Source organism: Hetaerina americana, unplaced genomic scaffold (assembly GCF_022747635.1).
Source record: "Hetaerina americana unplaced genomic scaffold, ioHetAmer1.1.p SCAF_19, whole genome shotgun sequence".
NCBI classification, from domain to species: domain Eukaryota; kingdom Metazoa; phylum Arthropoda; class Insecta; order Odonata; family Calopterygidae; genus Hetaerina; species Hetaerina americana.
In genome coordinates, this window is record NW_027286752.1 from 8,010,567 (window position 1) to 8,036,691 (window position 26,125).

Below are 26,125 nucleotides of genomic sequence, written 5' to 3' on the forward strand. Positions count from 1 at the left end.
ATGTGGATGTGGAGAAGAATTGAAAAAAATGAAATGGACAGAAGAGATATCAAAAATGAAAAAGTGAAAGGCAGGGTAGGGAAAGAGAGAAGGTTGCCGAGAGGAAGGCAAAGAAATCGGAACACAAGGTGCATTTAAGTGGCAGTTAGGAGTAGCAGTTACGTGCTGAAGACGGTGATTTTGAGGAGAATTTATGGTGAGGAAGGTTTGGAGAAGAAATAATACGCAAAGTGGCTGAAGGGAAGGAGGACGAAAGTATGCGGAGTTGCAAAATATGTAATGAAAAGCAAAATTTTTTGCTGTAGTATATTGTTAAAAAGATACTAAGCATCTCGCTTTGCTGAGTTTGAAAGTGTAGCATTGATTTTTTATTTTATACATCTTACTATAATCTACCTTGGTAAGTAAAGCGGCTAAAAAAATTATACTTATTTTTTTAATGTCTCATTCTCTCCGAAAGTGCCAGCTAGGGACCACACGTCAATTTCGATTTCTTCTCCTTTGCTGTTTTATTTTCCTCCAATATTCTTTCACCTTTTCACTGTATCTCTTTTTACTTTCTTCGGATTACTCTGGGAATGCTCTATTCCCTCTTTCTACCTCTCTTATGCCTGGAAATCCCTGTCTTTCTATGCGTTATCTCTCATTTTTTTTCTTTCTCTTGCCTCATCTTCTCTCATGTAGTTTCTTTCAACTCTTTCTGTGTTTCATGGATCCAAATTCTTACTGTCTTCTTCCCCCCAAGAATATTTGAAGATCCATTTTTTAAATTAACTATTATTTATTCCGTTTAAATGGCCCAAAAATATCAAATTTCTTTTTATTGTTTTCCATTACAATTTCTGTATTTTTATATATTTAAGCTTCCTTTCTGTATTTCATTCCCTTCCATACTTATGTAGTTCTTAGTGGACTTTTTTAATCATTGTCCTAAAAATCCGTATGACTTAGTTTTTCTTATTCTTCTTAATTAGGAATCTTTATTAAAAACTGTTTAATGTCTTCTTTTAATTCAACTCGCGAAGTTAATATTTAAGTGTGTAATAAGTTCATGCTTTCATAATTTTAAATATGCCATCAACTGAATTATTAATCAACTGGATATATATTACATGTGCAAAATGAATGAAGGGCGTATTGACGGGGATGTTGAAGACTGTGTTCGAGGGGTGGATGTTAGGCAAAAGAGGAAAGGGCAGGAATAGGATAGGGATGTTGGACGGGATGAGGGAAGTACACAGAGATGAAGAGGGACTTGTTGTAGAGTGGGATGTTAGGTTATGTTTTGCCAGGAGGAACAAAATATTTATTTGGTAGTTGTGTCTATCCAAAACCTACTATAACTGGTAGATTACCTAATTAAAAAATACAAATGAATTTCTCAGCGTTACTACGTACGTTGCATTCATTATTTTCATGCATTACAAGAACAAAAAAATCTCAATTTGATCATGCCATACACCGTTAAACCGACACCGAACACGTCACCAATTATTACAATGTCTATGAATATTTGTAAGTCAGAAAAGTATATGATATATATTATAAAGAAGTACGAATATGAGATCTTTTTTAGTACTGAAAGTTTCTTCCCATGTACATTAGCTAATGCTGGGAGATACTTTTTTTGACTTACCGACGTATTTCCACCGTAGTCATACAATGACATCATTGCATCGGTGACCAGGTCTCCCAACAGACACTCTTGCATCATGCAAGTGGCGTTGCTGCCGAGTGATACCCTTGAATTGCCAAGCGGGTCATATTTCATTGAATTCAAAATTTTCAGCCCTTCTGTTTCGATTTCCCTAATTTTACTATCACCTGAAATATGAAATGAGAAAAATGAAATGAATTATTCAGTTTCTCGTAAAATTAAAATTTATTGCCCTCATAGAAGTATTCCTAGATGAGAGCTAAAGTCTCCAGCCAATCAGCGACTAATGTATCATAAATGGGAAACTCAACGCCGCGTGCAAGACTAACAAGGTCGAAATACACTATTCTGAGCAAGTAAGGTCCTTGGGCGTCACCCTCTCTAACGATAAAGTTATGAGAAAGCACGTTAGGAAGATGTGTGAAGCCTCCTTGACGCAACTTGGATTCATTGGATGAGTTATGGGAAAATGTGATGAGAAAGTAAGAGAGAGGTGTAACATCCCTCTGGTGAAGCTACCCTTGAAATACTACCTTGATCAAAAAGTTCCCGGAATAACCACCGTATGGCGCTCCCATCGTTCCGATTTGAGTTCTGTTTTTTTTTGTTAAATTGGTACATCTGTTGTTGATATTCCCTTTAAATCTTAGTGTCATAACTTGACATTTGCAAAAGTTACGTAGCCAAGAGTACATCTATCTCTGTGTGTGTTGGCGATTTTTTACAATTTCAGAAATGGATTTAAATTTGCAACAACGAACTTGTATTAAATTTTGCGTAAAAAACGGATTTAGTGGCGCACGGACGTTGGAAATGTTGGAAAAGTGTTTCGGCAACGATTCTCTAAAAAAACGGTCGTTTACCAGTGGCACGAGCGGTTCAGAAGTGGTCGTGAGTCAATCGAAGATGATGAACGCAGTGGCAGACCATCGACATCGAAAGTCGGTGAAAAAATTGATAAAGTAAAAGAAATGTTCGTCAATAACCGCAAATTAACCATCAGAGAAATAGCGGAGGACTTGAACATTGCCTATGGATCCGCCCAAGACATTGTGGTTAATGATTTGGGTTTCCGTCGTGTAGCAGCAAAGTTGGTGCCGAAAGACCTCAATTTCATGCAAAAAAGAGACCGTGTTGACGTCGCAAAAGACATGATTTGCGAGGCTGAATCCGATCCCACATTCATCAAAAGGATCATTACTGGAGACGAGACGTGGGTTTATGAGTACGACACGCAATCCAGACATCAGGCAAGTGAATGGCGTTAACCAAATGAGCCGAGACCAAAAAAACCACGTCGTTTTCAGTCAAAAAAGAAGGCAATGCTGACGGTTTTCATGGATTACAACGGTGTAGTGCATCATGAATTTTTGCCAGAAGGCCAGACAGTAAACAAAGAGTATTATTTGGGCGTTATGAGACGTTTGCGTGAAGCAATTCGCCGAAAGAGACAAGAAATGTGGGCAGAAAACTCGTGGATTTTGCACCATGATAACGCACCGTCGCACAGTGCTATCATTATTCGTAATTTTTTGACGAAAAATGCAACAAATACCATCCAACAGCCACCGAATTCACCTGATTTGGCTCCCTGTGACTTCTTTCTGTTCAATCGAGTTAAAAAACCATTACGGGGAACGCGTTTTAACAGCCGAGAGGAAGTAATGGAAAAATCGCAGGAAGCACTGATGGACATACCGAAAACCGACCGACTCTTTTGCAAATGTCAAGTTATGACACTAAGATTTAAAGGGAATATCAACAACAGATGTACCAATTTAACAAAAAAAACAGAACTCAAATCGGAACGATGGGAGCGCCACACGGTGGTTATTCCGGGAACTTTTTGATCAAGGTAGTACACGGTAATTATTCGAGACCCGCCGCAGGAGGAGTTAATCAAAGAGGACAGAAAAGATGAAAAGAAGCTTCTCCAGGCTCGTAAAGGAATGTTACGATAAGATAGTGAATGCATAACGCGGTAAATGGAGAACCTAGGCTGGAAATCTCTCCTAACGGAAAGGGAGAAGGTGAGACACAGGTTTCATCTACATCTAGTTAATACCCCGCAAGCCACCTCGGTGGCTTGCGCCGCAAGGGCGTATGGTGGGAGGTGTTAGAGCACTACCCGTAATTAAGAAAAAAAACCGCATGCAAAAGCCACAAATTTATGCAGTCCACAAACAAAACATGGTATACATTCTTGCAAAAACCCTTACACCCCACACGCATACAAACACACTAACTACCAACTAACATACTAATGCACCGACAAATACACCTGATATCATTGCAATGTTTAATTTTGTTCCGACCTGTAAATTGAATTTTTTTAATATTTCTAAAGGGACTTCGGTTTCTTGCTATAATGGTTCCTGATTATCCTGGGAAATAATGAGTATTTGCATCCATCTGTCATGGAATCTATCTCCCTTACTTTATCTTTGTGGTCTGATCTACTTCAGAAGTGTGGAGCCAATGCAATTTATCGTTAAACTCGTTTGTTCTGAACCTTTCTAAAAGTCTAAAAGAATCGCTTGTTCCCTTCGTATTTCCAGTGGCTCCCAGCCTAAATCCCCTGTCACGCTTGTGTTCATATTATAACAATTTTTAACGAATCTGGCGGATTTTCTCTGGAAATCATCTTATTCTTTTTGCCAAATTTTCTTCCAAGGATCCCAAATACTTGCGGCATATTCCAAATTAGGTCTAACTAGGGCAAAATAACACCTCCTTTAAACTACATTTCCCCACCACCCAGGCTGTAAGCAAGGTACAGGACAATCGATTCTACTAATGACACCAAATAAATCATTAGGTTCCCTCGTTATTGGATGGCGGATTGGAGCGTTCGGAAAAAGATAAGATAGGCTGCAGCATCAATAGAGTTAAGGACTCTTTTTTTTCCTCGTTCGATTCGCAATCACAACTAAAACGAAGCTATACAACGAAAAATACGCCGAATGAAGTTAGCTCTGAACCATTCGTTCGCAAAACTTATCAATTTAGGTGCTGAGGGCTGGTGATCTAGCACCCCCTGCCACCCACTTCCTGGACGATGCAGATGTAGGTATCTACTGATTCCAATATGTTTAGTGGAGCGTGAGTAGCAGTAACGGAATCAGTTTAATGTGACGGAAGCCAATTTCACTCAGTAGTCAACCAGGGCAAATTTTACCGCTTTCTTACCATTGCATTTTTCCTCCGAATATTTTGCAATTTTTTTCCGTCTGCTTCCGACTCTATGATGATGATTCAGCACTGATAAAAATAAATTTCCTTGGCGTAAGTTTATTCAGTGTTCCATAGTTTGATGATTCGGTGCTCCACCGCGACTTCCTGTGACAATAGTTTCGTTTCCGGTCAAGGTGGCCTTCTGGTCGAAGTGCATTCCTGAAGAGGTCTCTTGAAACAGAAGCGAAATTGTCGTCAAGTGAATCCAGATTTGGGGCGGTAGAGCTTGAAAGGCCCCAAATAATTTTCCTTGTTCTCTCATAACGAAGCAATCAGAGAGGATGCCATAGCTATTGGTCAAAATTACCAAACCTCAATTCTGTAAGGGTAACGCCATATCTCTAAAGAAATGATCATAACATAAACGATTGGATTTTTCACTCTATGAGTATCGTTAACTGTACTTCCTATAGGATTGGAACTAGAATATCTACAGGCTACTAACGCCGCCTTCGAAGACACTCCTCGGTAAACCACTGCGGCTCTACAACTGAGTCTTAAATTTATGTTTTACGTTTACATGTGTTCTGTTTTAATTCTGTGCTAGTTTCGTTGGTATTTATTCGTAATTTATTGGGTGTATGTAATTATTAAATTGTTATATCAATGTTCAAAGTCCGATGTAAAGGTCCAAGTACTGTTTTCGGACTAATGAAAAATAAATAAATCATTTTATTAAATTTATGAGATTCTTTGGTGTGAAAATTACCAAGCCAGATACCTTTTATCGCAATGGAAGAATTCCCCCAGGTAATTACAGAAAAATGTATTTTATAGCATTATAACAATTTATTATAACTTTTAACAATAGACAAAAGTAACGAATGTGGAGCAGAGGGCAACATCCTACTCTACATCAGGTCCCTCTTCAGCTCTGAGTACTTTCTTCCTCCCCTCATCCCGTCCAACATCCCTATCCTGTTCCTTCCCTTTCCTCGTTTGCCCAACATTCTCCCCTCAATTACAGTCTTCAACATCCCTCTGCCGGTCAATACCCCTTTCATCCACTTTTCCTGCCTCCATAGGATTTCTCCCAACAAACCCCTCTCTTCGCCCACCATACCGAGTACTTCATATATATATTTCAAAGTTTATCGGATGAGAGAAAATTTATTTTATATAACGATATTTTCAACCGCTGTGGGGTGTTTTTCACCCCAGTTACCGTTCTAAGATTAAGGACATTTCCGCGCCACCTCCTTATTATTTTTTTTAACTTCCTGCCCCACCACAGAGATACAAACTCCTCATTATTTTGCTGTCATAGAAGCCAAGTCGTCTCCGCATTTGGCAGAATAGCCCCGGGCCCGTTATTCCGCTAGTTTTCAATGTATACAGATAAGCTTTCAACATCCTTCCTCTCCTCCCAAATTAATATCAGTTCTTTTTTTTGTTTTGCGCACGCCTGGCCGTATTCAATTCCTTTTTTTCTCGTCGATAGAAAGGAGTGCGCAAGCAGTGGTGTCACGGGCTTTCAACATGTCATAATTATGTGTCCGTTTACTTCACCACATCCTCTCTTACAGTAAGCCCACCACCCTGCAACGCATTATCCCTCACTATCTTTCTCATATCACAATCACCCCACACAAAGTTTTTAAATCCCTTTCCTCGATGGCTTTACTTCAATTTATTCAATAGAATAGGCTTTCTTTGTCGCATTATACCACATTTATAATCTCAGTATCTATTTCATTCAAAACACGATGCACGAAGAAGTATTTGATACAAAATACGATCGCATTTTTCTAGTATGGCACCTCCGAGTATCTCTTGCAATGGCAAATTTTTCATATTACTGTCTCAATCTTAACATCCAAACCTTGAGATGAAGTAAAAAATTATTTACCCATTTCCATGTTACTCCGGTGGTAAGAAAATCTTTTATTCATCACCTTCGAACATCTCTTGAGAGTGTTGAAAGATGACCTTTAATTTCTACACACAGTTATAAATGAATACTTCCACTCTGACGACCTCTCGACCCTCTTTTCAGTCATATTTTCCGAATGCCGTCTCGTTTAAATTACACGCCGAGCCCTGAGCATTTCACATTCTCTCGTGCTCCCACCCAATACTTTTTTATCTGCCTCCTTAAAAGTCTACCACGATAATAACTAAGACTGTCATTTTTAGAGGTAAATGTTCTTTATCTTCATTCTTAAGTGATCAATTAATGAGAAATGAGAGTAAGGATGGATTGCGGCCCCGCATTGATATTTTTAGAGTTTAAAAAACAATAAGGGTGATACGAGGTAATTTTTAGAGGACCAATTTTTATACTTGAGAAAATGGTAAAATTGTAGACCTGTCAAATATTTCGGATAAAATGCCCGATCAATCTGACACAACACATATTATAACGGGAATTTGCTATTCCTACGAAAATAATTACTTATATTTCAGGAAAATGGCATCCAAACAAGAGGATATTCCTCTAATTTGGAGAGCTTTTTCTTGGCTGATTATATCTAAATACCTGAATGAGAGATATTTGGGTCTTCTATCGGTTTAACGGAGACTAGAAGAGTCATGATTGACGAGGTTAAGCGCGGTCAGTGTTCTCCACTGAGGATATTTTTCAAAATCCAAATAGTCCACGGTGTCGCTCTTACCAAATTCGGGAAGACCTAAATCTAAAATTCTAAAGTTCTTTTAATGCTTGCATTCGCTTTATTTACAGTTTTACAAAACATTATCGCATATCACATAGATTTAAACAGGCAAATTTTCTCATTGCGCGGAAGTGAAATCAATATTTCTTCCTAGGTTGCCTCCAGTCGTAAGTCCCTTTGTTCAAAATATCCAAACTACTTGGCAAAATACTTCTTCCCACTGAAAAAGCGCTTCGTGTAAACGTATTATACAGAAAAGGCCAACAATTCCCATTATTAAATCCTAATCCAATGTTATTCTGTTCCTTGGGTTAATTACAGACCACCATTATCATTATCTGCATCCTCCCACCTTTCCCACCAACTCTGTTTGTCTATAATTATTATTATTAGGCATTCTACCGGTTAAGGTAGGTTTTTGGATGGGCACAGCTACTAAATAAATATTTTGTGACTCCTAGCAAAACACAAAATCCAGTATCCTACTCTACATCAGGTCCCTCTTCAGCTCTGAGTACTTCCTTCTTCCCTTCATCCCGTCCAACATCCTTATCCTGTTCCTTCCCTTTCCTGTTTTGCCCAACATCCTACCCTCTATCACAGTCTTCAACATCCCACTGCCGGTCAACACCCCCTTCATCCACTTTTCCTGCCTCCATAGGATTTCTCCCAACAAACCCCTCTCTTCGCCCACCATACCAAGTACTTCCTCGTTTGTTTTCTTCTCTGTCCATTTCACCTTCTCCATTCTTCTCCACACCCACATTTCAAATACCTCCAGTCTATCCTCCCGCTTCCTAACGTCTTGTTCCTTTTCTAAGTCTAACTTTGTTGGTCTAAGTTCTTTACCATACAGTTCTTCTATATATTCCCTCCATCTCTCTTAGATCTTTCCCTTGTCAACTATTATCTTACCCGCCTTATCTCTAACTGTTAGCATAGATCTTTCTTTCTTACTTCCCGATAAAGATTTTACTTTGTTGTACAGCGCACCAATTTCACACTACCTCTGCAAACTTTCCATATCCTCACACTGCGTCTTCCACCATTCTTCTTTTGCTTTATTTGTTGCCCGCCTCAATTTATTGTTCAACTCTTTGTACTTCATTTTGCCTAACTCTGTATTTACATTCTTCCATTTTCTCAGCTCATCCATCCTTCTAATCATCTCACCCGTGATCCATGGTTTCCTAGTTCTTTTTCGCGTTAACGGTTCCAATAGTGCCTTTGGCGGCTTTCGACAACCCTACCTTGATACTTTCCCATTTTTTTTCGATAGTACTAAGCCCTTTACCATCCTCCATGATTTTCTCTACAGCCTGTTTGTATTCCTTCCTCTTCAACCCATTTAATGCTTCTACATTCCATTTTCTAACTCGCCGCCCCTGCCTTATCTTTTTGAAACGGACGCCACATTTCATAACAACTAAATTGTGGTCTGAGTCCGCATCCGCTCCCGGGAAACTGTGCGAATTTATCACACTGTTCCTAAACCTGTGTCTAAGCAGGATATAATCTAGCTGATACCTTCCTGAGTCACCTGGCATTTTCCATGTGTACTTGCGTCTTTTGTGGTGTCTAAAACAAGTGTTGGTGATGACTAACCCCTGTCTCCTGCAGAACTCAACTGCTTTCTCCCCGCGGTCATTCCTCGTGCCTAAACCGTAGTCCCCGACCTCGTCACCATCTCTTCCTTCGCCTACCGTTACATTCCAATCCCCCATCACTATCAAATGTTTCCCTGCAGGAACACACGCGATTATGTCCTCGATCGTATATCCTATCGACCTCTTCTTCCTTATGGTTGCTCGGTGGCATGTATACCTGAATAATAACCAAGTTCGTCGGTTCTGCTTTTATCTCTACTAGTAGTATTCTGTCCGTTACCTGCTCTATGTTGACTACGCTTCTTCCTACCTCTTCATTTAATATAGTATTATGGTAACCCCTCGTTATGGGTTAAATGGAAGAAGGGACCATTTGGTCTCAATTTCGCCCAAATTGAAACGTTCCCATTCTAACTAATGTGGTCTTCTTCTCCTGCGTCTTCTGTCCTGCTGCTGCCGGTTTTCCCTTGCAAGGGTTTTGTGGGATGACGACCCTTAACATTAATCTTGGGAATGATAATTGAGGTGATTTCCCGTTGCCTTCCTCAATAGTGTTTTTAACGTGACACCATCACTTATTGGCCGCCCCGCTAGGTCAGACGCCTTTGCTGCCGCCTCACTGAGTAACAGACGCTGCGTAGACTACCTTTCGTCTGGCTCCTAACCTTTTACCTATCTGGCATGGGTGACCCTACCAGGAGCAATTATTATTACTCCCGCCAGTACAGCTCTAGGGGTCATCGGAACGCACAAGCCCTTCCACCACGTCAAGGTTGTAGTCCGGGAGAGTTGTCTATAATATGTAAGTATATATGTAAAGGTTTTGAATGCTTCTATCCCTTTTCCTTACATCTATATCCATATGTATGAAAAATATGATATATATATATGTATGTATGTATATATATATGTATATATATATAAAATATCTTCGAAATGGAACGCTCTTCGGCGACACACAAATATATAAAAAAACACAGATGTAGATTTTTAGACTGCGAGTATAATAGAAGTGAGAACCCGCGAGATGGCGCATATCTGGGTGGCCCAATCATTCAAACCGCCCGGGCTGAACCAAGCCCACTGAATGCATCAATTGGCTGCCTACATATCCCCCCCACCCCCTTGTTCATTTCCTATTGGTCCCTTTACCTCTCCTTCCCCCACCTCTCCCCCGCACATCCTCTCCGCTCTTCCCCGAGAACGCCATTCTGAAGACGACAGCCGTGCTGTCGAAACGTAAATAACAAATTGTGAGTGTCCTTTCTTTGTGTCTCTATATTCTAAAAATCTACATCTGTGTTTTTTTATATATTTGTGTATATATATATATATATATATATATATATATATATATATATATATATATATATATATATATATATTTATTTATTTATTTATTTATATGTGTATATATATGATGTACATGTATGTATGTGTGTATACACACACACGTGTCTAAAATGGATGATAGATGAAAGTAAGATGGTTATCAAATAATCGGAGGGGAGGGGTGGGGCAAATAAAAAATCAAATTTCACGCATATTCGTGCATTTTCTTTGGTTGGAGGTTATATTTAGTGCTTTTAATTATGGCATTCATGGCGAAAAAATTATGAGAAATACTTTTTTAGTGGGCCAGAACATCGTCTGTGGGTATTAAAACGAAGGATGGCCCTGAGAAGAGAAATCTATCCTCAAATGTTTAAAGCGTTTTTCTTCCCCTTTTTCCGTGTTCCAAACTTTCAGTCAAAAATGATATTTTTAGCAGCTGTTGCATATTCAACAAAGGTAATAAAACCTTTCCAAAAAAACGAAATTACCATTAGGAATTGGAACGTGAAGCAGCTCTATCCACTGAAATGAGGAATGTCAAAATGGCGTTTAGAAGTTTTCATAGTATGAACTATTAGCATTAAATATCACTATCTAAAACTGTTGTGTAAAACATATGGTTACATCGGTTTAGATGAATCTGAAGAGTTAACGATAAATTGAATAATTCTAGCAGCAGAATGTTCAAATTTGTCCTAAATGGTCTTCCGTAATAAGTAAGAGACTCTCGTAGACTCAGAAGATTCTTGCTGTGAATTTTGAATTATCATAGCAATAAGAGATGACATTGTATTTCACACTCATTTCCCTCGAAATTTCAACCCAGTTTCAACTTAATGTCTCATTAATGTGATAGCTGGTTCATTTTTTGCTTCATAAAATTGCGGAAATAAACTCCCTAATTACTTAAGTCTTTCTGCTAATGCGTAAATATTAGACGAGCATAGCAGCGAGGGCATTTAAAAGTAGAACATAAATAATTATTCAAAACACGGGATTACAATATGTCATTGAATAGGTACTCATTACATTGTGTACATTTCTGATAAACTACAGTGGAGTTAACGAAGGAAAATGCATCTTACTCGGAATAATGTTATCATTTTTCTGTTTATTCCTAATTTTTCTTTACTTGAAATTATTCCCTGGCGAGTTTCTACACTACCCAAGAGATCAACATACGGATGCTGTTACTCGCTGAAAATATATTGTTCTCACGGCAATTAGCTAAAATTATTTAGAACTTGTCAATTAGCGACAAAAAACAAGCTGTTATTACGTATTTTGTCTCGTGTTCCTATGCAGAGTTAAATTTTATTTCTTTGATTTTTAGACAGATTCAAATGCTGATAGTATTTGATGACGTGAAAATTAAATGCCAACATCTCAAGATCTTACGCTTTAAAGTAATTAACACCGCTGCTTCTTCCGTTGTTGTCTGGCTCTGGAGGATTAGTGAAGAAAATGAAATCCTTACCGCCTAGGGGAAGGACCCTCTTCGCAATTAAGTCAAATCCATTTGAATGTCATTGTAATTTTTCTAAAAAAGTGTAATGCGATCTAGAAGAGCCCTCCTTTCCCATCAAGTTTCTGCTAAATTAAATACCAGGTTGGGCGTTCAATTGGGATAACACGACCTTAAATCTACATAATACTCCGCAAGCCGCCGCAAGGGCGTGTGGCGGGGGGACCTTAAAGGGTAATAGCGAAAAAATGGAACTGGTTTCCAACATTGGAAGTACGTAAATTCCATTAGTATTTCTTGACATGATATTCCTTCCCTGAATATATCACGAACTCGAGGACGATCCACTGATTTCAGGCGTATTGAGAAATGCGGTGAAATAGGAACATCAAATCTAGCATTACGAAAAACACATATTATAAAATGTTCGTATCCTATTAGCTTATGCAACTAAGAATACATTATTTTACTGATTATATGCATATAATCAAGGATAGGAGGAATACACCGGCTGGAGGATGCTTTCGCCAACTTTTGCCATTTTTGCTCCCTCACACAAATTGGGGAACAGTCAACAGTTTCAGTAGGTATCTAAATGGAGTCCATCATTCGAGCAATTTCCACGTTTTGTGATGCAATTCGGACCAGCCAGAAAATTAATAAGTAAGACAAGGAAAGGCCTTTTTACAAATATTATTAAACATATTTTTATGTAAATATTAAGACATATATTGACAAATTTTATGTAAAACTAGGCTAAAAACGTTTTTAAAATAAAAAAATTTTAATGATATTTCTAGATTCCACTTCTCTTTCCAGTGAAATAAATTAATTTCCAACTTCTCAGTAACTGCAGCTCTAAAGCAACCTGGCTGAATTAATATTTAATTTCTTTACATTTAAATATCAAGTAATAATTAAAACTATATTTATAATGTGCTCAGAGACAAAAAAAGCCATGAAAATTATTTTAATCATTTTTCTAAATATGAAGAGAATTCAATGTGCTCTGACAAATTTTAACAGAATATTATTCAAAAGGTAAATTGAAGGATTTCTGAAATACTTTTAAGATATATAGATAGCTTTTGTTAATTAGAGTTTGTCAACCAAAAAGTATTACAGTGGCAGCAAAAAGAGATTCACATTCACTCTTTATTTTACTGAAGAAAATATCACACGAAACATTTTACAAGAGCTAAATTTGAATTTTACTAAGACTAAGCAATTAGAGTACATGATGATAATTTTTTGTGCTTACCACTTTGATTGATGGTCTTGTAATCATGGGATATCAAACTGACATTTAATTTCCCTGTTTTGGATAATACCACTGATAGATCCCCTAGAATGTGATGGGATTCATTGGCTCTCGGAGGTAAAGTGCTCACTAGCCAATTGTTGATTCCTGGCACTTCCTTTAAATATGTACCATTAACACAATTATCTGAAATCAGAAGTTAAAACAATCATTATTATGCATATTTTATTACTTTTACTACGAAATACATCATCCATTCAATTTAGCATAAATTAGATTGTATCATATATAACTTATTCTTGAGTTGTAATTTATCTGCTTTAATTGGTCAATCATGTTAGATTAAAATAGATGCATAAAATCATATTTGCACTTAATTCTAATGATGATTATTTTTACTTAGTGCATTTTGACATTGAAGGTGGGGGAGAGAGAGCTTCACTAGTTACTTGTATCAGATTTGGGTCATGGAATGTAGAGAGAATAATATAGCAGGCCATGGTGATTTAGGAGGGAGAAGAGTGGATAGGCACAGATCAAGAGTAAAGTTTGGAATTACACCTTTAGTTTTTATCACAGTGGAGATAGCCTTGGTCATTATTGAGTTTGATGTGAACTAAGATCAGGAAATGATTGTTGGAAAGGGTGATGAATAATTGATTATAGTGCTTGAGGTCATCAATGTAAATAGGTCAGAGGATGAAGAATTGAGGTTGGAGATAAATTTGAGGAAGGAATTGGTTTGCATGACCAGAATAAAAGATCTAATCAGTGAAGTTTGAGTACCAGTGAGGAGAGGAACTACAGGTATATAGAGGTACACAATCATCTACATACAGAACTAGTAGTATAAAGAGGTTTGTATACTTGGGAACCATTCTCTTGCTCATTTCAGTGCCTTTGATCAGCAGTAATAATTTATCTTTGAATTAAAAAGTGACAGTATTTCTCTCTAATATAAAACGATATCAAAAGGGGAGTAATTTGTTTGGGGAAAGATGTCTGGGAAGGAACTCGTGTAGTGCTTCAAGACCTTCACTGTGGGAGATGGAAGGGCACAGGGAGATACATGTTATGACCTCGTTGAATTGCTATTCAAAAAGAGATCCAGCATAGTCTATATTGAAAGTATTAGCTGCCATGGATGAAGGAGAAAAGTGGATGATTTAGAGTTTAGGATGGAAATCAACATCATCAATCAATCAATATTTATGTGTTTACCTTTTGTTATGTTGGCTCCACTGAATATGAAAATATTTAACCCTTTAATTTTAGCTATTTTCTCTGCTTCTGACAAAGTTCTAACACTACCTAGAAAAAAATAAGCAAAAGTATTCAGTTATCAACAAAAAACAAATTAAATATTTGATAGTTGTAGTAGTAGTATTTAGGGGAGGTGACCAACAGCGGAGGTCATTTGCGCCATTAGGGATGGATAGGAAAGGATGAAGGGTGGAGAGGAACCTGGGGTCGGCATTAGCCTACTCTTTACGAAAGGTGCCAAGGTGTCCGCCACTTAATGTCCCATCCGACGGACGGCCTACTCACTCAAAGGGCCCTCCACAAAGCATCTCAAGTAGGGATCGAGATACCTCTGAAAAATACTCAACACTACCGGGATTTGAACCCGAGCCCTCTGGGTGGGAAGCCAGTACAATAGCCACCCCACCAATCCCAATCCCCATGATTATGCATTCTTTTATGAAATTACATGCACATAAATATTACATAGATCAGGGAAAACGTTATTACTATATAATAGTGGCTGGTGAGGTTAACTGTAAGGGGCAATGGTAAAGTTCACCCAGCACTAAGCCCGACAGCATGTGAAATTCACACATTAAGGTAGGGGGGCCAGTTCCTTCCTGTATGTCGGCTATAATTTCCCAGGAAGATCCTGTACCTGAGAAATTACATTGCTTGGGTGGAGCTGAGGGTGCCCAGAGAGGCTTAGAAGCTTGCCAAGAAATGGAAACCAGGTCTAATGTTCTACCTCTGGACCACCACGACCTATCATACATGTATACACACACACATATACATACATAGATAAATACAATTATATATATATATATATATATATATATATATATATATATATATATATATATATATATATATAATTATGTGTGTGCATGTATATTTATTCACATAATAACAAGACTAGTAGAGATGGTACCAATAGGTAAAACCTTAAAGCGATATGTTGACCACCAGGTGGACTCAAGCCACTGAACAAAGGATTATATACTTGCACCACTTGAGCTACAAGTTGGCCAAATGTGGTTTTTCTTCATTTCATTATTTTTTCTTTTCTAACTCATCAACTGGAACTTTGCACATGCAAATAAAGTAGACTCACTCCGTGGGCAACCGATACTCAGGAATAGAAACACTTATGACTCATAATCTACAACAATTCATGATTGTTGCAAGGGGTAAGGTTTTACAATACAATAACCTTAAAGTGTAAAAGTCATTACCCTAGACAGGAACTGTAATGCACATTAGCAGATGACTCCATTAAAGGACCTGTCCTGAAATTTCCTGCAATTTCTTTGAATTTCAACAAGGATTTATTTGAATGACTCGAATAGCCAAAGGAGCTTTATTAAAGAACATTGTATTGCTTTCATTTTCATGGATGAGTAAGTATGGAGACATCAAATCATAATTCAGCAAGAAAATTAATTAAAAGTCAAATATGTCCCTTTGTCATGTCAACAGCGCCAGTAGTTTATTATGGCAGAGCAAATGTTACTCAAAACTACCCTTTAGAATGATGTCAAACTTCCAAAATATATTCTGACAAGCCTTAGGCGTTTTGTGACTTCAACAGAACCACTCTTGTACCTTGGTTTTGTTCTCATAATAGTTTATCATTCCATCCTCTGTACACCTGGAACATGATGTTTCATTTAAACTTTATGCCCAAGCATTTAGCTTTGCCAATTTTATAAAATTTTTTTACAATCTAAATTACATAGTTCAATTTTATCAGTATGCTTGGTGTTGTTTAAAATTGTCATCAAGCAATGCAAAGTACAGGGTTGGTTTTTTATCAAGCTTCCAAGGATATTCCAGCAATCTACCAGGGATGAAAGACTTGTTGCGGCCTCTTAAAGGTTGTTCCAAATATCCACAAAACTTGTAGCAAACAATTATTTCTGAGAGTACTTCCCAATTTTTTCTGGCCTCTTCATTGTCCTTCTTCACCCTAACCTTGTGTTCTTCATTTATATTAGAAGCAATGATCACTCTCACAAGCATTTCCATGCTTATATCATTCTTAATTTGAGATTTCTGAGGCTTTCAACAACACACAGTAATCAACCTGAAGGTCGGTTTGGTAGGTGATGGTAGTGTTCACCCAGTACTAAGCCCGACGGCATGTGAAATTCTCATTACAGGTTAGGTGGTCTAGTTCCTTTCCCAGTGCTGGTTATGGTTCCCCAGGTAGATCTGGTACCCGAAAAATCACATAGCTTGGGTGGAGCTTCAGGTGCCCAGAGTGCCTTGCCCGGGAATTGAACCCGGGACCCTCCGGTCAGCAGTCCAACGCTCTACCCACTGGACTACCGCGACCAAAAGTTTAATAAATAGATGATTAATGGTTAATGACTCAATGATGCTTCCGTTTTCAACTTGATGAAATTAAAGTAAAATCTAAATTCAATATAATTCATCCTTTGTTTTATATTTCACTATTTTCTTGCAAAGACCGACTAGAAAATTTTGCTTTTTTGAACAATGATGGTGATTGGGATGGTGATACATTCTGAGATGCTCTACTTGGGTTCTTCACTACAGACTGTTATCTTGAGTTTTCCAAGTATCAGTCCTAAGAAAGCTCCTGCCAAATATTTGATAACATGTCTGCAAGTTTGTGCTTTCAATAGGACCACAGTAACTGCCCAAAACATGCCACCTCCCCTACTCCCTAAACTCATTCCCACCCTCCATCATAAAAACATTAAGTTTTTCCAGTCCAGCTCAGCTGACTTTGGACTATTCAGTCATAGGCACCATGGAAACTTGTAGCCTGATTTCTTTTTTAAACTTTACTCTTCCCCCTTCTTCCTCCTCAACAAACTGCATTTAGATAGGAAATAGCAGCTGCATTGTGTCTATCTAAGCCCAAGACTTTTCCTCACTATATTATAGGAATGAATATTTTGCCACCAATGCTGGGAAAACTGTATGTTTAATGTGTGAGAATGTTTATTACTTTCACTTTATGACTTGATATTTTGCTTTGCCTATCATGAGTTGTTCCTTGTGGAAAAATAAGGAAATGCTGCAGCTCTTATGGAAGAGCTGCCTCTGTCAATGAACTAATATATAATTTGATGAGCTTATTATGAAGTACTCATTTGGTCAAGTCCCATTGGATGGAAAGAGAAATTTTTTTCTTAATAGTGAAGGGTTAATTACATGGATGATATTCATTCTAGCAAGAACATAAGTAACACTTCGGATTAAATATAATTAATCAATATATTTTAGGATTTGCAGAAATTTCCTTCCTGATAAATCAATGGAAGTGGTGACATATTGCCAATGAACCAAATGTATACCATTTTCAGGAGTTAGAGGGAGAATACAGTACTCAATACTGTACAATTCACATTTTTGCTGTGAATATTTACTTCATCAAACTTTAAGACAAAGGTTTCTTTCATATCTATTTGATTCCTTTTTTCCCCTTATTTCTAGATTTTAAATCAAAATTGTCCTTTGTATTTGCCATTCCGCAAGAGACTACATAATTTTTGTTGTCACAAATTTACATTCATTTAATTGTATTCATATGCACAGTAATAATAATAATAATAATAATAATACTTTATTCATTTTAAAAATGGTACAACCATCTTAAATGTCGTCAATATAAGTATTATTTAACATATAAACATACTTTCTTAAATGTGATGAAAATTGTCACAAAAGAATTCATCCAATGAGTATAGTGGGTGAGCAAGTAACCAGGTATATACCCTATTCTTGAAACTCTGGATACCATCTGATTTCAAATGAGTAGGCAGATAGTTATACAGTCGTATATTCATATCATGAAATGTGTAATAAGTTGATGACAATCTACAATAAGTAGTATTTAGATTCGATTTACCTCTTGTGGAATAGTTATGGAGATTGGATCTTAATTGGTAAGTTTCTAGATTAACTTTCACATGAATCAGAGCCTTAAAGATATACAAACAAAATACAGTCATGATTCTATACCTAATAAAAAAAGGTTTGCAGGAATCACGTGGGGGTATATTAGCAAGAGAGCGAATAGCTCTCTTTTGCAGTAGCAAAATTTGTTTAGCATGAGGGGAATGACCCCATAACTCAACACCATAATTCAAATGACATTGAAAGAAGGCATGGTAAAGTGTTAAACGATACTCATTTGAAATGATAAAGTTGAGCTTTCTTAACATATAAACAGCTTTACTAAGTTTATTACAGGTCTGACTGATGTGAGTCTCCCAATTAAGTTTTGTATCAATATAAATTCCTAGTATTTTAGCAGTTTCAATATCAGTTGTTTTTGATTTAAGACTTCACACAATATGCTGAGTTTTGTTAGTATTTAATTGTAAATGATTAACATCAAACCATTCCTTAGCCTGTTTTTGGGTAGCGCTAGATCGTAACTTTGCATCTTCTAGATGTTGACACTTTTGCACAAAAGTAGTGTCATCAGCATATAAAACAGATCTAGGTTTCATATTACAGGGCAAATCATTAATCATGATAATGAAAAGTACTGGGCCAAGCACAGAGCCCTGTGGTACACCACATTTTACTTTAAGAGCTGCAGACCGACAGCCATCAAGTTCAACCAATTGGTGGCGATCATCCAAATATGACTTCATTAGTTTCAGTGCAACTCCCTTAATACCATAATATTCTAGCTTTGTTAGTAATATTGAATGATCAACACAGTCGAAGGCCTTACTAAGATCACATAGTGTCACTGAGACTGATTCCTTTTCTTCAAATGCATTAATGACATAATTAACTATGGACTCTACTGCCAAAATTGTAGATTTCCCAGATCGAAAGCCATACTGGGATTTGGAAAAGAGATTATTTAACTCAAAAAAATTACATATTTGATCTTTCATAATAGCTTCAAAAATTTTACCAAAAACGGGGACTATGGAAATGGGGCGGTAGTTAGCTAAATCATCTTTATCACCTTTCTTATAGACAGGTACTGTTTTGGAATATTTTAGAGCTGTTGGAAAATCTCCTGTCTCAAAACATAAATTGACTAACATTGCTAATGGTTCCGCAATGAGCACAATAATGTCCTTTATTAGGGAGTTAGAAAGACCATAAATATCCTTGCTGTTGGATTTTTTAAATTTTTTAACAGTCGATATAATATCAAGTGGAGTAACAAAATTCCATTTAAAATTTAAATTATTCGGAGGAAGATTTTGCAGCATATTACCAATATTGGCAGCATCAACTTTTCGAGAGAACAAATTGTCTTCAACAGCTTTTAAGAAAAAATTATTCACAGCATCTGGGGTGAAAGGAAGATTTTCTTTTCCATTACCATGACCAACTTCTTGATTGATTACACTCCATGCTGCCTTTTGTTTATTTTTTGCATTCAATATAAAATCCTTGTAAGCATTATTTTTTGCACACCTAACTAAATTATAATAATCTCTTTTGTATTTCAAGGAAGCCTCTTTGTCATGCTGGCTTCCACTGGTTTTGTAAGAGTGGTAGTAACTAAGTAAATCATTTCTAAGAGCTAAGATGGATGGCCATCTTATTTTAATAATAAAAGAATTAAATGCAAGAAAATTTACAAACTTAAATATCTTAATTGAGAAAACTTTAGATAGGTAATTATGAATTTAATCAACTATAAGGAAGAACAAATATTATATGCCATTATCACCATCGGTTCTTTTCATTAAGTAAACAATTAACTGCAATGTGTTCTCTTTTGGAGATTGTTAATATATTTTTATGTTATCTACCAGAAATTTGTTTTCAGAGGCTTTAAGTGGCTTGATATATATGTCCATATATTTAAAAAATATCTGCCTACTTATTCATTTGTCAGTGAAAAGAATATGATAATTGCCTTCTAGTAATTCATATTTTTAATAGAAGAACATGCACAATAGGTGCTAATACATATTAGTTAAAGTAGAATATAAATACGTCTGCACTTACCAATTGCAATGAAAATGTGGTTCTCTTCATTTTTAGAGTTGCTCCCATTAATAAAATTTTCAATTGCACCAATTTCATCATAGATGGTTAGACCAGTCACATCTTTATCCCTCTGGTATTTTGGAAAGGTGTAACATTAATATTAGTCACTGTAATTTCAGTTTATAATGGGTGGGCATAACACAGTTAAATTTTTCGAAAAATATATATATATTTTAATAAATATGATTAACCTTCACACAGAGATGGAAATTTATTGATGTTAAACCTGGTTTTTGAGGCAAGATTATCAGCATATATTGGAGGCTTTTTGCATGTGGGCACTGGCAGCTCTAAAGCTATGCAGTTTTCGAGAAATATAAATGATATGTTAAATATTAAAATAGGTGGTCATTAAGTAGAGCAGGTGGAACAGTTTGCATATCTCAGAAGTGTTTTTGACCAAAATGGTCAAAGGAGTCAGGACATTGCATTATGCATAAAAGAAAAAAATCATTAGGCAATAAAGGAAAAAATGCATTAAAAAAAATTGCATTAGGCATAAAATTATTAACAAGGAGGAGAGAATCAATGACAGGGATGTTGGGTAAGGATGTTAAGAAAAGGTTCATCACAACTTTGATATGGAGCCTATGCGTATCTAATCTGTGCTCCATCCTCCAATCTAAGAGGGTGGTCAGAAAAGTTTCCAATCTCAGAAAATTTCAGACAAAATGTCTTGTATCTTTCTTAGGTCAGAAACAAAGATACAAGATATTTTTTCTGAAATATTCTGAGGCCGGAAACTTTCCAGACCACCCTCTTATGCCTATCACCTAGCTCATAGAAGCAAGGTGATAGGCATAGATTGGAGGCTTTTGAACTTTGGGAGAAGAGAAGGATGGAAAAGAAAATAATTGAAGAATTGCTAGATATTGTGGGAGAGGAGAGGAGATTGTTGGATGCTACTCTTTTTTTCCACTGGTTTCAATGCATGTGTTCAAGGATTGTGCTCAATTATGACCATGGAGACCTTTCTCCACTGGAGGCGGTTATAACACTTGGTCAATTGGGCTAAGCCCCTCAGTTGCCATTTCCTGATTATTTTCATCTATAATCAATGTATGGGATTATGAGAAAAGCAAATGTGCACTTTTCCACAAGTTTATTGGTAACATACTATGAATTTCAGTTCCCAGAACCATCATCAGGTATAAGACATGACAAATAGTGGCCACATCATATTTATACATGTTTGAGGAAGGAAAGATGAACAGGGATAAGGTAGACAGGGACATAGAGGGAGGGATGGAAAAACCCAAAGACAATGAAGAAACCAAAGGAAAATAAAGGAGTGAGGGGACCAAAGAAATGGAGCGGTAAAAAGAGGGGAGAGGAAGGATAAGCACATATGGTCATTATAGAGAGGATGGTGGCAGGTAGCTGGAACCCTGGCATCAGGGAAGAGGGAAGCATACAGAAGGGTTAGGCAGGAAGGGGACATTGCAGGGACAGAGGCAGGTTGAGGGATGAGGTATAAGCAATTCTAAGAAGGGCTTTAGTTCTGCTTTATAGAATTACACAGATAAATCAAGAAAGAGTTTACCTTCTGAATACATTCAACAGATTCCGGTGAGATTTAGTGGAAGTTCGCCACAATGAGGAAAACAAATTTGCACTTTTCCACATTGACCCTCTTCCCTTCCTCATACCTGTATAAAACAATGTAGTCACTATTTGACAAGTCTTGTACCTTAAGATGGTTCTGTGAATTGAAACACATAGTGCCCAACCAATAAACTTGTGGAAAAGTGCAAATAATAATGAAGGAATTCCACTAAATCTCACCTGAATCCGTTGAATGTATGAGATAAATGACTCAGCAGGTCTCTCATTGTCTTCCACATTAGTATTTTTTAACATGATTGCTGAAATGGCCACTCAACTGGAATTAGATGCCTTTGCAGCTACCTCACTGAGGAGCAGATACTGTATGATGGCCTTTGGCCTGATTCCTACCATTTGACCAATCTGATAGGGACAGTCCTACCAAGAGCAATTATTATTGCTCCAACCAGTGCAGCTGTAAAGGTCAGTGGAGAATTTGACTCCTTCGACCATACCAAGGTCATAGTTTAGTGGGTTCAATGCAAATTTTAAAGAGTTGTGATTTACAAAATAGATATGCTGAGAGCCAAAATTGAATATGGTGATCTCATGACTATAACCAACTTGCAGCTACTCACAACTTGGATAAAATAGATGGGACAGTTTTCTTGTTTTTGCATTATGAATATCAATATTCAATGTTCCAGCTTGTTTTCCCTCAAAAGCTTTAGAGCGACCTCAATCAATAGCCAAGATAATAGGATGTTTAATGAGATACATGTATGCAGGAACTATTTACATGGCCCATCAATACTTTAACTAATATCAACAATGTGGTATATAATAGGCCTAATTGTTTCATTTCCTCCTAAACCTCATTTTTAAAAAATGTTGATCAATATTCTATCTGAACCTTCTATTACAATCCTTGTGTGTTTTATTTATGCTTAGTCAATTGCTCTTATGTTATAAATAGTCTAAATCAATGAAAGAATTTTCCTTGCATTTAAAAAGGTTGATCACACCCATGAATAAAATATATCATATAAAATAGGTCATTATGTTTAAATAAATTCATTTTACCATTCCATCCTTATCAAGAAACCCAATAACTGTGACTTTTAAGTTAGGTAAATCAAAAGTCTTTGATTTTGTCAGGGCTCCGTTAAATGGTGGTTCTTTCTCATCAGTTGAATTCACATTTAACGCAAATCCAACTCCTTTCAGGCTGGAAATATAATGAGAAGCTGCCTCTCTGCCATACTGAAAAACTTCTGATCCAATGGCCTATGGGCAAAGAAGAAAAGCAATTCTTAGTTCTTGAATATATTTCAACCATCTATTGGGGGAATTTAGTTTCATAGAAGTAGCTCTTCAGATGAATGAGCAAGATTCAAAAAACATTTCTCAAAGAAAATATCGGTCTAAAGATTTTTTAACATTGTCCAACTTTCTTCAGTACTGTTGTAATTCTTGAATGAATTTTAATAAATGAACAAGATGTTGAAAAAGTAGCAATAGAGTTTGCTTCAGCCATTTTACATTCATACTATCATCCTTTTTCCTGATAATCTGTTATATCTGGTTACTTGCTCACCCACTTTACTCATTGGATGAATTCTTTTGTGATAATCTTCATCGCATTTAAGAACTTATGTTTATATGTTAAATAATATTTATATTGATGACATTTAATATGGTTGTACCATTTTTCAAAATGAATAAAGTATTATTATTATTATTATTAGCAATGGCTTGGTGATTGCCACCACACACCACCATTAAGTAAAAACCATCATGTGACCCTAGGTTATTCAATAAGTATGTACACAAAATCGCAATAGCTACCTGTATACTTCTTACAGCATCTGCATAAAGGCAGAGTAAGAAAAATGTCATTCACTATTATTAGAATAGGGTTACTTCTTAATCATCATATTTTAATGGTCTTTTTACAGTCATAAATGTCAATATGAAGGTCAGACCAAATTAATATTAAATTAAATATTGAATGGATAATCAGTGTAATAAAATTATTGACAGGGTGCTACAGCGGTGGAAATATTTTTTTACAATAATACTTACAACTGCAGAGAACTTCAAAGAGTTTATGGCACTTATAGCCGGTTGAAATTTCATCAAATCAAACCATTCACTGCTTTTTCCAAGTGTATTTCCAGCATCCAACCAAATGATCTGAGACCCTGTTCCATTACTGAAAGTTTCAACTCTAGTCTCATTCTTCAACTGGCTCACAAGTCGGCCTAAGCCAGCAACACATGCACTGTCATCTATGTCTGCAAAGGAAATACAGGTTCTACTTTCATTATGGAATAATGTACAGTAGATAAATTTAAAAAAATAGATTCACTTCAACAATGGAAAGCACTTTTATATGCACCTTGCTCTGATTAGGTGTAGGTTCATTTAGGTCAAAATTCATTCAGCACTATCTTCCTCCCCTACCTAGCACTAGCCATCCCGACTCTCCATTCTCTATCCACAGTTGCACAGTTTGAGACATGTACAGGTTCCAGATAGGTTGCCTATCCCTCCAGTTTACTCATTTCTTCTTCAAAATGTGTCCAGCTTACTCTGTCAAACACCTTCTCATAATCTTCAAAGCATGTAAATACATCTTGGTTTTACTCTTTTCTCTCTTTCCATTACTACCATCATTATTGTTATCGCATCACTCTGTATTCATATGCTAACCATGGCATACCCCCCTCCATTCTAAACAAACTAGCCTATGACTAAGCATCCATTTGCTCTCTTCTCCATCCTTTTGTTAATGATCCTATCTAACATCTATGTCACTAATTCCAAAGAAACTGCGGGAGATGCCGCAACAGTAACTTTTAACGGAGTCATCCGCTAATGTGCATTTTAATGCAACAATTTCAGAGCGTAAAAATCATTCGCCTTGACTGGGACTCGAACCCAGATCCCTCAATATCCGGTCGAGTGCTTTAGCCACTTAAGCTACCGAGGCGTCCTCTTAAACTCTGAAATTTTGGGGCTTTTAAAGGAACTAGATGTTATGACGAAATACCGTACATACAATGTCACATGCATTCGTAGTCGTGCGCGAGGCGCCACTGTCCACGAGGTTAAAAGCCAACTTTAAACACGTATGGTGTTTTCCCTTTGACAAATTCCAAAGAAACTGCGGGAGATGCCGCAACAGTAACTTTTAACGGAGTCATCCGCTAATGTGCATTTTAATGCAACAATTTCAGAGCGTAAAAATCATTCGCCTTGACTGGGACTCGAACCCAGATCCCTCAATATCCGGTCGAGTGCTTTAGCCACTTAAGCTACCGAGGCGTCCTCTTAAACTCTGAAATTTTGGGGCTTTTAAAGGAACTAGATGTTATGACGAAATACCGTACATACAATGTCACATGCATTCGTAGTCGTGCGCGAGGCGCCACTGTCCACGAGGTTAAAAGCCAACTTTAAACACGTATGGTGTTTTCCCTTTGACAAATTCCAAAGAAACTGCGGGAGATGCCGCAACAGTAACTTTTAACGGAGTCATCCGCTAATGTGCATTTTAATGCAACAATTTCAGAGCGTAAAAATCATTCGCCTTGACTGGGACTCGAACCCAGATCCCTCAATATCCGGTCGAGTGCTTTAGCCACTTAAGCTACCGAGGCGTCCTCTTAAACTCTGAAATTTTGGGGCTTTTAAAGGAACTAGATGTTATGACGAAATACCGTACATACAATGTCACATGCATTCGTAGTCGTGCGCGAGGCGCCACTGTCCACGAGGTTAAAAGCCAACTTTAAACACGTATGGTGTTTTCCCTTTGACAAATTCCAAAGAAACTGCGGGAGATGCCGCAACAGTAACTTTTAACGGAGTCATCCGCTAATGTGCATTTTAATGCAACAATTTCAGAGCGTAAAAATCATTCGCCTTGACTGGGACTCGAACCCAGATCCCTCAATATCCGGTCGAGTGCTTTAGCCACTTAAGCTACCGAGGCGTCCTCTTAAACTCTGAAATTTTGGGGCTTTTAAAGGAACTAGATGTTATGACGAAATACCGTACATACAATGTCACATGCATTCGTAGTCGTGCGCGAGGCGCCACTGTCCACGAGGTTAAAAGCCAACTTTAAACACGTATGGTGTTTTC

At 37.1% G+C, this 26,125-nt stretch overlaps 1 protein-coding gene across 1 annotated transcript in view; it reads right to left on the bottom strand.

Moving 5' to 3' along the window:
- Positions 1–10,938: 10,938 nt before the first annotated feature.
- Positions 10,939–26,125, bottom strand: part of LOC139687296 (5'-nucleotidase-like) — a 30,455-nt gene continuing 15,268 nt past the window's right edge. The window contains exons 3-8 of the mRNA XM_071584437.1: positions 24,059–24,270; positions 23,057–23,260; positions 20,387–20,498; positions 14,396–14,485; positions 13,175–13,360; positions 10,939–10,970 (exon numbers count right to left, since the gene is read on the bottom strand). Coding sequence (XP_071440538.1) covers positions 10,939–10,970; positions 13,175–13,360; positions 14,396–14,485; positions 20,387–20,498; positions 23,057–23,260; positions 24,059–24,270 — 836 coding nt within the window. The remainder of the gene's footprint in view (positions 10,971–13,174; positions 13,361–14,395; positions 14,486–20,386; positions 20,499–23,056; positions 23,261–24,058; positions 24,271–26,125) is intronic.